This window comes from Nannobrachium achirus (genome assembly GCF_963921795.1).
Source record: "Nannobrachium achirus genome assembly, chromosome: 12".
Lineage (NCBI taxonomy): Eukaryota > Metazoa > Chordata > Actinopteri > Myctophiformes > Myctophidae > Nannobrachium > Nannobrachium achirus.
The window spans coordinates 26,881,776-26,894,814 of NC_137832.1; the positions used below are offsets into that span (position 1 = coordinate 26,881,776).

General features: G+C 40.6%; 1 protein-coding gene across 2 annotated transcripts; it reads left to right on the forward strand.

Moving 5' to 3' along the window:
- The first annotated feature begins 743 nt into the window (after nt 1-743).
- atad1a (ATPase family AAA domain containing 1a) lies at nt 744-10,956 on the forward strand. Of its 2 annotated transcripts, none has more exons than XM_080739356.1 (10): nt 744-782; nt 1,931-2,143; nt 3,649-3,747; nt 3,979-4,099; nt 5,422-5,622; nt 6,474-6,580; nt 7,260-7,349; nt 7,489-7,539; nt 7,679-7,851; nt 8,217-10,956. In XM_080739356.1, the coding sequence occupies exons 2-10, from the start codon at nt 1,970-1,972 to the stop codon at nt 8,344-8,346; spliced, it is 1,146 nt and encodes a 381-aa protein (XP_080595482.1). In that variant the 5' UTR covers nt 744-782; nt 1,931-1,969; the 3' UTR covers nt 8,347-10,956. The 2 variants fall into 2 exon arrangements, with proteins under 2 accessions (XP_080595482.1, XP_080595483.1); XM_080739357.1 differs by having other exon boundaries at nt 1,934-2,143.
- The last annotated feature ends 2,083 nt before the right edge of the window (nt 10,957-13,039 follow it).

Genomic DNA, 13,039 nt, shown 5'->3' on the forward strand with positions numbered 1-13,039 from the left:
TTTGTAGCCTATTGCTTGTGGCTTTAAGGATGTAAATATTAGATACACTTCATTCACTGATATGACTCATTCTAAATAATTGGGGAAAAAAATCATGATTCTAAAAATGATGTGCCATTTTAACATCTCACATTTCCTTGCAACCTTGCAATAGATTGTTGGCTACTGTTTGTTTACATTGGGTATGGACAAATTGCCATGCTCATAACACATTAAAAAATAATGTGCTCTTCATAGTTTATGGCTAACAGTAACATGAAAGTATGCTACAGTTTGGTAAAATGTTATGAATGTGCTGAAAAGGACACACACACACACACACACACACACACACACACACACACACACACACACACACACACACACACACACACACAGACACACACACACACACACACGCACACGCACACGCACACGCACACGCACACGCATACACTACATTTATGTTATCATTATTTGAAAGTCCAAATAATATATGCTGAATATTTAATCTAAAAGAGGAGTTCATTTTGGAATTTATAAAATGATTGCCTTCGAGTGTTCAGTGGATAGTGATGCCTCCTGTGTGGTTGCTGTCCATGGTCCTGATCTGTGTCGCTAACAATGGGCTGTTCTGCCATCTAGTGGTGGGTTCAATGCATGGGTTAACTAAAGAGTAGCACCGGGCAAAAGAGTCCCGCCTGTCCCGGTGTTTGTTGTTTCCACACGGCGTACATTGACAGGCACACCACTGATGACAGCGATGCAGCATCTTTTATAGACGGTTGTACTCGGATTTATGTGTAAGTGTCATTATGTTGTGCACAATATAACCTTTATATACGAACGTAAGTATAGTGTAATTGCAGTAAAAAGTTGATATTTATCAATTGATTTCGTTTTGTTTAGCTGGCTCAGTTCGGCTCTACGATAGTGTCATGTTCGTTCAGATAGCTTGTTAGCCAGCTAACAATTATTGGAAGATAGTTTATGAACGATAGTGAGCTGGCCACACTGACACATCACTTGCCGTATGTACTGTATGTGGCAGTTAGATTCAGAGACGCAATATAAGGACCTAACTTCAATGCTACTCTATGGCTGTATATAACTAACGCATGAACATTGGTGGATAAAGTACTCAAATGTTCTATTTAAGTAAAAGTATCAATAGGCTACTGCAATGTAGAAGTAAAAGTCCGGAATTACAAAATGAATATGTGGTTGAACTGTCTAATGTATGTTTTGTAATAATGTAATCAATCTACACAGTAAGTACATTTTCCAATAAATGTAGTGGAGTAAAAGTACATTATTTGGATCTGAGAAGTAGTGGAGTAGAAGTAAAAGTATTGGAAATTGTAAATACTCAAGTGAAGTACAAATACCTCTACATTGTACAGTACTTAAAGGAGTACTTGTCTTCACCACTTTTCAACCTATCTTCATATAATTGGTCCTCACTAAAAAATAGCTTTTTTATTTTTTATTTTCCTCATTGGAGGGTTGTGGGCAGGTCAGAAACCCATCGTCTTGTGACATCATCGATTGGGAATCCAAGCTAATAGAAAATGCAGGCTTTCTACTCCTGAAAAGCTGCAATGTTAAAGTGGAAGCCATTGTTCTCGCGATAATAAAAATCTAAATATTTTTTTCAAAAATATTGATAATTTTTTTTTTTTTTTTGAAAATGATGATGTCACAAGATGATGGATTTCTGAAATTCCCACAGCTCTCCTAAGAGACTTGGACCGAGTAGAAAAAAATTGTGCTATTTTATTATGAACATTAGTGAGGAGGACCTATTATATGAAGATGGGTTGAAAAGTGGCAAAGTCCTCCTTTAAGTAAATGTACTTAGTTACTTGACACCACACCACTGCGCTTGAAACTACACAGCGCGCGCGTTACTCACTGAATGTTACATTTATCTGACTTATTTTTGTCTCAGCAGCAGTTTTCAGCCAATGGGCTGACACTTGCCACAGATATGTCGCTTAAGGACATTCCCCGAGAGGCTCTGATGCGCCCTCTCTCTCGGAACGAAGTGGTGGGAATGTTGGTGAGGCTCACTGTCTTTGGGGCTGCCACCTACTACAGCATCAAGTGGGTGGTGGAAGCTATGGACCCTACCTCCAAGCAGAAAAGCCAGGCCAAGAAAAAGGTATGCAAAGGTGTATCACATACATGTAGGACGGGGACTACAAGTCCCCATGACTTTTTGCCTTATAATTTCCTGACTGTACCACCTGCTTTTTATCTTTTTTTATCTGTCATGAATGGCAAGTTTTGTACATCTGTTATGTAGTCAGTGAAGTGTCTAGCATTTAACCCTTTAAGTGCCTATCCCGAACATGTTCGGGATATTCGGGATCAAAAACAATTTTTTATTTGCTATTTTACTTACCCCGAGCTGCTTGGAGCAACGTGGGTGGTCCCGGCTCGCCCAGCGCTCACCAACGAGAGACGCTAGATGCTCCGACGATTTATTCCATTGAAAATGGTTTAAAATAAAGTTTAGACCCCCCCCAATGTTCACCCAATGTTCATTGTAGGCGGCGCGACGTATTCCAGGGTGCCTATCCCGAACAAGTCCGGGATATTTAATAAAATGAATTATTTTATCGGAGGCCTCAATGAAGCCCCGGTCTAGACGTCCATCCTTGGCCGGGACTTAGACTCGGCCATCCACGGGCCGTATTCGCGCTAACGGCCAAATCGCGCCGCCCACTCCAATAATAAATCACATCTTTAGACAGGATTTTCTCCGGATTGTGTCCCCAGACCCAAAGAGAAAGTTTTTTGCGGCTGAAATAGCTTTAGATCGGGCTTCTAAAGGGGTTAGCATTTTGGCTACAGCATTGACCGGAGTGAAAACACAAGGCAGTTGGGGGAGGGTCGACGAAAGCTATAAAGAAGGTCTATGGAGATTTTTCTGGCACTCTAGCACCCCTTGTGGCCGGATGGCACTGTATGAGTTAAAGTTACCCACCAGAGACAACATTATGTAGAGATACTCTGCTATGATTAATATTTAACTTAACATGGATTTCCGAGATGAACAGGGGGAAAAAAAGGAAAACTCTCACGCCACGGCGCCGTCGGGGGCTCTAAGCGTGTGTGTGTGTGTGTGTGTGTGTGTGTGTGTGTGTGTGTGTGTGTGCGCGTGCGTGCGTGCGTGCGTGCGTGTGTGACGTCAATAGGCTTTAGCCTGCCCCCGCTGAAGTAGAATCTCCGTCCGAAGGATCAGACTCTTTCCCAGAACGAAGTGAAACGTAGTGTGTGAAAAGTCTGACGCTTGCAGTCAGGCTAGCCCGGTGCTACGACCCGTTTCAGTGCCCCCGGGAGTCGGGACCTTTTTCTTTTTCACAGCGCTGAAAATAGACGATTCGCGTCCGTGTTTGACCGTTTTAGCGCTCCTTCAGATTTTTCTTTCACTTTTTTTCCCCAAGCACTGTGCCCTGTGCTTTAACTGGGAATATAATAGTGTTCCTGAACTTCCTGCTCCCCTTTGCGTAAACCATGTCAGCAAGTGTCCAAGATGTTATTGCAGGCAGATTTTGTGCAATGTCATCTGCTGATGGTGTGTGTGTGGGCATGTGAGTTTATAATTGTATGGCATTGTGACTATGCTTGTTCATATATTGTTGTGCCTTTTAATCTCCCCAGGCAGAGCAGCTGATGAAGAAGCTTGGTGTTGAGGGGGTTAAACTTACCGAGTACGAGATGAACATTGCATCTCACCTGGTTGATCCACGAAGTATGAAGGTAACGCAAAAATAAAAAAGATTAGGTCCATGTTGTACAGAATGTTCCCATAATCCATTGACATTCAAGTGGTGGTGTTTAATACAGTCTTCGGACACATATACCTTTGCTAGAATCCTTACTCCAAATGCTTCTCCCCTGGGCCTCTTCTTCGCCTTCGGCCTTCCTTTCAGTGTTATGTTGATCTGGATCGAAAGAACATGTTTGGAAACATGTACAAATCTCTTGCAGGTCACTTGGAGAGACATAGCTGGTCTGGATGAGGTAATCCATGAGCTGCAGGACACGGTTATCCTACCGTTCCAGAAGAGACACCTATTGGCTGGATCCAAACTATTTCAGCCCCCTAAAGGTACCACTGCATGCATGACATCTAGACTAAATGGGGGTTAGAGTTGTGGACATGTAATGAGATGAGGTTACCAGGGGTTGACACTAAGGTCTATGTCATGTTCTACTTGCCCAAAGGTCATGCCCACTTGCCCGAAAAGTAAATCATCCATTATAAAATGATAGGTAAGATTTTAATTACCGTTCAATTTAACACTTATTTCTTTGATTTCTGGGGTGATAAAAAAAGTTAAATAAAATAAAATCATACTGTACCTCAATACTTCCTTATCCAAATACCTACATAGCTGTGATTGAATGTGTGTATGGTTTCACACTTCTTATTTTACATGTTTAAGTGTAGCAAATAGTGAAAATTATACTGTTATTATGGGTTAACAGTGCTCTTATTTTACATTCCGCAGACCAGAAGACAAAACGCTCTGGCCACATTCAAGTGTTTAGACAGATATCTGGTGTTGTGTTTTGTAGACGGTTGCGTCCCCTCTCAAACAAGCACTTGCCCAGTCGGGCAACCTGAAAGCAAACTTCACCTGCCCGAATGTTTTATTTATCTGCCGGGGGCAGGTGGACAAGCCTTAGTGTCAATGCCTGCGGTTACTATCTGGAATGTTTAGACTAGCTGGAAAAATGCAGGTATAGAACTCATGTGAATAACTCTTCACTTGCTCAGCAATTACGCGTCAGAACATGTCATTGTCTCTTCTCAACTTTGGTTATATATACCTTTACTTTAAACTCAGGATGCCAGAGGTTTCCATAAATCATGTTGGTTGACTGCCATAATCAAATCGATCGCTCCGTGCACGCTGTGGGTGCCCGTTGTGTGCGCGGCCGCTCCCGTTCACAGCCGCCCCACGTGTCTTCTTTCACGCGGAGAAGAAACAATACAACCGCGGCGATCCATGAGTCAGATATAGTCCATAGAAAATGGGTCTGTTTTGACCAAATGAGCGATGTGGGAACTTACTTACACTTACTGAACACTTACTGCAGCCAGATAGAATGGATGAGAAGGATTCTTTTTTTTTTTTACTTTGCCCAAAACATTACCAAACGTACCTGAATTATTTATTTTGTTTCTAAACCAATCTTTGTTACTGTAGTCTGCCAACTTTAGTTTTGATTGATTGGTTGAATACTATTATTAGTCGGAAATGTAAACGGCACAAGGTACAGTCAGACGTTTAGGCTTAAAGGAGAATTCCGGAGTAGCAAAAAGGCTACTCAAATGTCGAATAAATAATGGCCTTGATATGAAAAAGGTTGAAAACCAGTTCACTGTTCTATAGTTATTATTATTATTATTTTAAATCTTCCCAGGTGTTTTACTGTTTGGCCCTCCGGGATGTGGGAAGACTATGATTGCCAAGGCCACAGCCAAGGCCTCTGGTTGCCAGTTCATCAATCTGCAGCCCTCCACGCTGACAGACAAGTGGTATGGAGAATCCCAGAAGCTCACGGCTGCTGTCTTCTCATTGGCTGTCAAAATCCAGCCCTGCATAATCTTTATTGATGAAATAGGTGAGTGTAACACTACCAAACCTGCATTACAAGATTCAAACAGAAAGGTTATTAGTGATGCAATGGTGTCTGTACCAGTTGATGCACCGATTCAGGGAGGGAAATGTGATTTTATTCCTTAACCCATTTAGGACTGAGGCCTATTCTAAAAATGCCTTCTAAATCATGACCTAAGTTTTCTGAAAAACATATTTATTCAATAATTACACAAATGCTGCTATATACTGTAGATGGCAACAAGAAAGGGGTTCCCTTCCTGACTGGTAAAAACACCAAAAGGGGTTCCCGCCCAAAATGGGTTAAAATAATAAAAATAATAGCCGATTGATAAATTCACAATGCGTCACAAGCTTGTAGGCTATTTTTACTATATTTCTGTGGCACAAAGTATTAGGGCTTATGTGGTTAATCAGACTAATCAATTTAGTTGATTAAAAAAAGTTGATATATCATAAATTAATCAAAACAACAAAGTGCTTCTTGATTATTCGATTTGTTGAATAATCAAGAAGCACGTGAATGATAGAATATGTGTTAAGAAAATAATTGATAGTTGCAGCCATAGGGTTCAGGGAGAAAAATATATGCTACTATTATATATATTGAGAAGGGTGATTTGAGTCAAATTCTAGTATGTTATGGGGGTCAATGGTGTTGCCTGCCCTGCATCAAACACTGCTGCATAGTCTCAAACATTATGGATCCTTGAGTCTGGCTTGAGAGCTGTGCCAGGTGTCACTATCTCTCCTTTTTGTGTCTTTCCACTTGTTTCTTGGGGTTATGGTGCCGAATGAAAACACTCTTGTAAACAAAGCAACGCAGTATAATTACAGTATAGTTCTTGCTCTTAGATTCCTTCCTGAGGAACCGCTCCAGTATGGACCATGAGGCCACAGCCATGATGAAAGCCCAGTTTATGAGCCTGTGGGATGGACTTGATACTGCTGCCACCAGCCAGGTAATGGAACCCCTCTTATAGTTATATCACACCCTTAGTTGTCCATCGATCGTATAACAAGAAAGGGGAGAGAGGAGTGCTGTGTGGATACATGGTAAAAACCTTTAAGTAAACAAAATGTCTGGATGTGCTGTCTGGTTGAGACCAAGACACATTGTTTCGTTACAGATCAACATTCCTACATTTTAAGATCGCACACTGTTCTTTCAGGAATACCTCTCAGACACACACCATTGTTCCTTGTATCTTCTGACGACTTCTCCAGAGGCTGCATCTTTCTTGTTCTTGCAAGCATGAGGGGGGGACACGTCAGTCCGTCTTACTACTCTGACTATGTGGCTACGCGTGCAGTTAGGGTTAGAGATAGGGTTAGTAATGGGGAGAGTCGAGTTAACACAACGTCTAATGCGTGTAACACGCACCCCAAGCATGATACAATGTCTCCACATGATGCCTGCAAAATATAGTACTTCATGTACAGTATAATTGTAAAATGTAGGATTTTTTGTTTAAGGCATGATCAGTTAAAGATAAAATGCTGTAATGTAGGTTTTTTTTTATTACCCTTGAATGAAGACTGTTAACTTCCCAGCAACATAAAACATAAAAGAAATGTACTAACATTTTTGTTGGCCCTAGTGTTACATTTCCCACCATGGTATGATCTCTGTTATGGCAGGTGATGGTGATGGGCGCTACAAACCGACCCCAGGATGTAGACCCAGCCATTTTACGCAGGATGCCCACAACGTTCTATGTTGGCTTGCCGGTAAAACGTTCACACACTTGAGCAAATATGAATGCAATTCATTTTATGAATTTTTTATGACAACACCTCAATCAGGATGACCTGTAGGAGGAATATACTCCGTTTCAAAGACTTTTCCCCTACTGTCTCCTTTCCACAGAACACGAGACAAAGACAGGAGATTCTGAAGTTGATCTTGGCAGGAGAAAATGTATGTCTTCTCTCAGTTAGTTTCATAATTACATTTAAATGTCACATTCTATCTGACAACAGAAATCCCTTTGTTAATCTTTCTGTTTTGTGGCAAATCCATTTAGCTTACCCATAATATCCCTGCCTCTCATTTCCAGCTGAGCAACGCCATCAACCTGAAGGAGATTGCAGAGAAGACGGACGGCTACTCGGGCAGTGACCTCAGAGAGCTTTGCAGAGATGCTGCCATGTACCGCGTTCGGGACTATGTGCGCAAGGAACAGATGAGACAGATAGCTCAACAGTTGCAAGATGACGACGATGAGGAAAAGTATGAATTCATAATAACTCCTCTCTACCCATCCACCAATGATTCTCTAATATTTCTTTAAGCCAGTGGCATTAAATATTTACACATACTTTTTTGGTAGAGAAATCTGTCTCCCCTACTCTCTCTAAGCAGTTGTTGGAAATCCCAGTGCTTCCTTACGGTAGCATTTGGGTGCTGGCCCACTGGTTGAGACACTCCACTTTAATCTGTGTCTTCTTGAGTGAGTTGTATGTGTGGGCTTTGAATGCAATGATGATGTTGGGTTTGTATCCTGTGTCTCTGATGCAAATGGTTTGAAAAGGTGTGATGCATGATTATAACCTTTGAGCTATTGTGCCCTCCCACAACCCCATCTCTTCCCTCAGACCCCTGGATGAGGATCGTCTGCGACCAGTCACACAACTAGATCTGCTCTTTGGCCTTGACAAGATGAGGGAGTCCAAACAGGCCACTGCTGTCATGGGGACAAATGTGTCAGAGGTTCCTCTGGACTGAGCAGAATCAGAACCGCTAGAGTAACCAGGTACAGTTATTGTATGTACATAATAAGAACAGGGACCTGGATCGTCAACATGCTGGTGCTGCTGGACGTCCCTTTTGAGAAACCAAATCAATAATCAGTTTAAACACCAAGTACAGGATAATGTCCGGGATGTTGTCATGGTGACAAGCACCTGATATGACATGATATGTTAAGGGACATACCTTTCCTTGAAGAAGAAACTAAAGGGTATGCACCTCCGTGATTCCCCGATGTGGGCTGCCATGAACTCCTGGGCAATATTTTAATCACATATCCACAGCCTTATTTAGTTTCGAAGGAGAAAATAAATATGTGCAGCAAATTCATTCACTGCGGAAGCCAATTTTGCATGCAAGCTTCCTTTCTTATCAGCCCTAGGGGTTGTCAGTTAATAGCCCAATGTGTTATTATCAGATATCACCCTCTCATCCCCATTATCACTGCTTTCACACAGGGCAAATAAAGGCTGGGTATGTGATAAATCGTATACTTGTATAATACAGTATATATTTGAGATTCTGCTGTAAAAGGGGACAAGAGAAAAATCTACCGTCCCTAAGAATAATCGTAACGCTACTACACATTTTGACTTCCAATATGTACACATGTCAAAGCTTGTTATGTATATCGTGTTTGCAAAAGGAAAAGAAGAAAAAACTCACTTGATATCCTTTGAGCACATCAAGATGGATATAAATGAGAGATGCTGCTGTAGGTATTTACTTGGCTTAATCCTTCCAGAGATTACTGTTCATTTGGATTTTAAGAACAAAATAATTACTGAACAGTCTTCCATGTACATGAGCAGAGGAGGGCCTCACTCACCCCCACACAAAAATGTGTTTTTTACTGGACATGGCGCCTGCATTTCAAATGATTATTTTCATCTAAGTCAGCTGTTTGTTTGTTTTTTTTCCTGTTGAAAGTAGTGCTGTATAGTTAATTTCTAAATTAAACAAATTTTTCTGTCTCCGCATTTCAATCTATCAGCTGTAACCCAGAGCGCCACTACGGATATGGATGCGTTATTATAAACCAATTGAATGTTATCTGTAGATTAGGGCTGGCCCTGCAGGTCCTAATGTTCGTTAGTTATATTGGCATTTAGATCACAATTCAAAGGTTCGGATTTGGGATTATTAGGATATTGAAACAATCAGTGTGTACATGTGTGTGTGTGTGTGTGTGTGTTTACGATTGACACAATACAGTTCAGGATATGCTGTATATCCTGGAGTGGTTGATACACAATACCACCTCAAATGTGGTCCATGTAAACGATTATGACTAATGGTACTAATGCCGAATGTTCCCTAAAAAATGCCATTCGGGCCAACCTTACTGTAGATATCAAGTACTCCAGCCTATAAAACAAAGTAAATCACCCATCCCTCCCTCTTGCACAAAGCTGAAGTGACTGAAATGTGTTTCTCATAAATCCCCCCCAAATTGTAATTTTTATTTTAGGGAAGAATCTGGTAAAGTAAAGCCAAATGTATAGCTCATTGTTGCTCACTGAAGATTTAACAGATGTTTTAAGCAATTGCGCTGTGACTTCCCAAAATGCTCAAATGTTTATCATTGATATTTTTTAGAATTGCGTTTTTCTAAGGAGATCAATGGATTTTAATCAGAATTTAAATTTAAAAGAAGAAAATGTTACTATATACTATTTTCTCATAACATTGAGAAACTACTTCTAACCATCCTCTTCTCAGTTCTGAGAAGCTATATAAAAAAATCTTTTTCTGCGTGTCTGTGAATGTAAACGCAAAATATGGTTTTAAAATTGCAACTAAAAGGTCAACACTTGGGAATTTTAAATTGAATATAGTCGATGTTGCCAGATATTTTGAAAAGCAATTTAATGCGGTTTTGTAGCACCATTGAGTGAATTTGTACTTGATCATACCAGCATTGTCACACTCACAACAGATTTTCGTCATTTACCTTGGTGTCTTTCAAAAAGTACTTTGTATATATTGTAAACATTATTGTAACATTTATTGTGCCATTACCATTGTACGGAATCCCTCATCAGTCGACTATGCCATTACGAAATCTTTCACTTCTTCTTATTCCATACAGTATCCAACTGAAAACGGTCGGTAATCTTCCACATTTAGTCATGTTGTTGTCTCTCGAATACTGTCTGTCAATCACCAGTTTGCCAGGAAGAGGAAAAAAGGCTTTCTCTTCTGCATTCTGTTCACGAATCTAACAATTACGTGTCATAATGCGGCCATCTGTCGTGATATGGCAGATGACGGGCACAGAAGGCACGCCACTTTAATGGTTTTATACCAAGCACGTGCCCACAGATTGATCAACCCACAGCGACTCTAATTGTTGTAATGAACACAAGTGACCACAGGGGGGCGCTGGGGCTCCACTGCCCAGTATTGGAGGCATCTGTGTCGGCTTCAGGTGTAGTAGATGATATAATGTGCATACTGTTAAGAATGGCTTTGATATGCTGTAAAAAAGTGCAAACATTAGATATAGGAAACACAACTGTGTATGTGATTGATATTCTGTCGGCGAGTTATTCTGCAATTACTGGATCTCAACTCGTATCCCTGAAGAGTTAAACTGAGTTTAAGACATAAAAGATAAAGATCAACTGTTCCTGCATAGAAATTGGGTCATTAGAGAACAAATTCACAAAGGGAAATAAACATTTAAGATGAATGAATGGGTCAAATAGCAGCCCATAAAAGCATTCTTAAATTACACTGAACTCAGTTACACTTTGGATGGACACTATCCAAAGTGCCCCCCCCCCCCCCCCCCCTAGGGGTCCTGACCTACAGGTTGAGAACCACTGATCCAGCTGACACCAGATATGTATTTAATTGTATATTTATTGTACTGTATTTTGTGTTGAATATGTACAATTTATTTATTTGCCGTACAACAGAAATAAAAAAGCAAAATAGTTTTTTTTTTTCTCTCTCCTCATTCTGGCACCATTGCACCACAAGCCCACTTAAAGGTTTTAGTTTTGATGGACAGCATCTGTCAGATCAGCAGGGACAGGATCTGTCACACCCTGTCCTTCAGTCACCTCACACCTCTAGTATGCCATGTTTTTAAGAAAAATGGTCTACACTTCTTGGCACCCTCCTTGTTGTAAATTCTAAGAATATTGTCTGATATAAGTTACCCTGTGTAAGAAAGAAAGGCAAATGCCTAAATAGTAATGAAATAGCATACAGTATATGCAATATACAGATGCAACAATAGGGAGCTTGCCCAGTACGTATTATCACAACATTAAGTCCATATGTATATGGATATATATTAATAAAGGATAAAACAAATAAAATGCAAATGGGCATTCCCAGATGATGCCCTGTTAGGGTACCCCTTTATGCCCATATATGGATATCTCTGTGTGCTGCTGAGGTCTCGCATCTTTGGGACCTGGGCATACACTAGCTGACGCCAAGGACCTCACAAGACCGAACTATCCTCAAGGACCTCACGAGGCCGAGCTAACTCAAATTGTGACGTAGTATCTGACCCGAGGCCCCTTACTAAGTAGCATACATTTACACCATACCTCCCCCAAAAACGTCAATATTGAACTCCATATACGGTCAACTGTTCTGGCTGTTATCAGGATGTACTGTCTGGAGGTGCCAACCATGGTGCCAACGGTGACGCAATTGTAGTCCTTGGCGGCCATCTTTTGGGTAAAAACAAAGGTGTTTCAATTGTTTGATTGAATAGAACTAATCTTGCTTTACTCCAATCAACACCTGTGTAAGGCTGTGTTGACCCAAGAAATGGCTGCTCTTAGAACTACATTTGGCACACCCTATATGAACAATTTGGGGCAGGTAGGTTGATACCATAGGCATAGAGTATATATAAAAGGTTGATACATACTTTTTTTATTTTTTTTTCTCTCACAATAGTAGAACAGTGTTGCCAGGCAACGCACACAAACGTTGCACGCGGATGACGTTTTCCATAGCAACAACAAGTGGAGGTTTAATGTCTGGTTAATTTCTATAAGATCCTACAGTAACTTGTGTTTCTAGTTTCTACTTTGATACTTTACATGTAGTTTGTTATAATGTGTGGAAGACCTGGGTTTAGTCTAGTAGCCAGAATGTGAACCCGGAAATTTTGAGTCCCCTAAAGTTTTATGTTAGAAATGTTGAGTATGGGTCCCCAGCATGTAAAAACCACCGGATGCTAACTTGTATATGTTGAGCAATTTTCATAATCAGCCGCTAGAGTTGGTGTCCCATTAACTTTACATTACAGGAAAAATAAGCAAAAAATTAATCTGCTTTAAGTAGCATATGAGGGGTCTAACTAGGGGTATTTCATGATTCTGAATCCATTGCAAGCATCCGTTTTGCATGAAAAACATTCCTTGGGCTAAAACGGACCCCAGAAACATGTGAAAAGTGATGACTCTGCACTTTTCATCACTAAACCAAGGCCGATTTTTCGCCAAGGAATGTTTTTCGTGCAAAACGGATGCTTGCAATGGATTCAGAATCATAAAATACCCCTAGTTAGACCCCTCATATGCTACTTAAAGCAGATTAATTTTTTGCTTATTTTTCCTGTAATGTAAAGTTAATGGGACACCAACTCTAGCGGCTGATTATGAAAATTGCTCAACATATACAAGTTAGCATCCGG

Bases quoted from the DNA above. Each gene is read 5' to 3' on its own strand.
- atad1a (XM_080739356.1), top strand. From the start codon at position 1,970: ATGTCGCTTAAGGACATTCCCCGAGAGGCTCTGATGCGCCCTCTCTCT. The intron at 2,144-3,648 runs GTATGCAAAGGT...TAATCTCCCCAG, and splicing joins AAAGCCAGGCCAAGAAAAAG to GCAGAGCAGCTGATGAAGAA. The intron at 7,350-7,488 runs GTAAAACGTTCA...TCCTTTCCACAG, and splicing joins CGTTCTATGTTGGCTTGCCG to AACACGAGACAAAGACAGGA.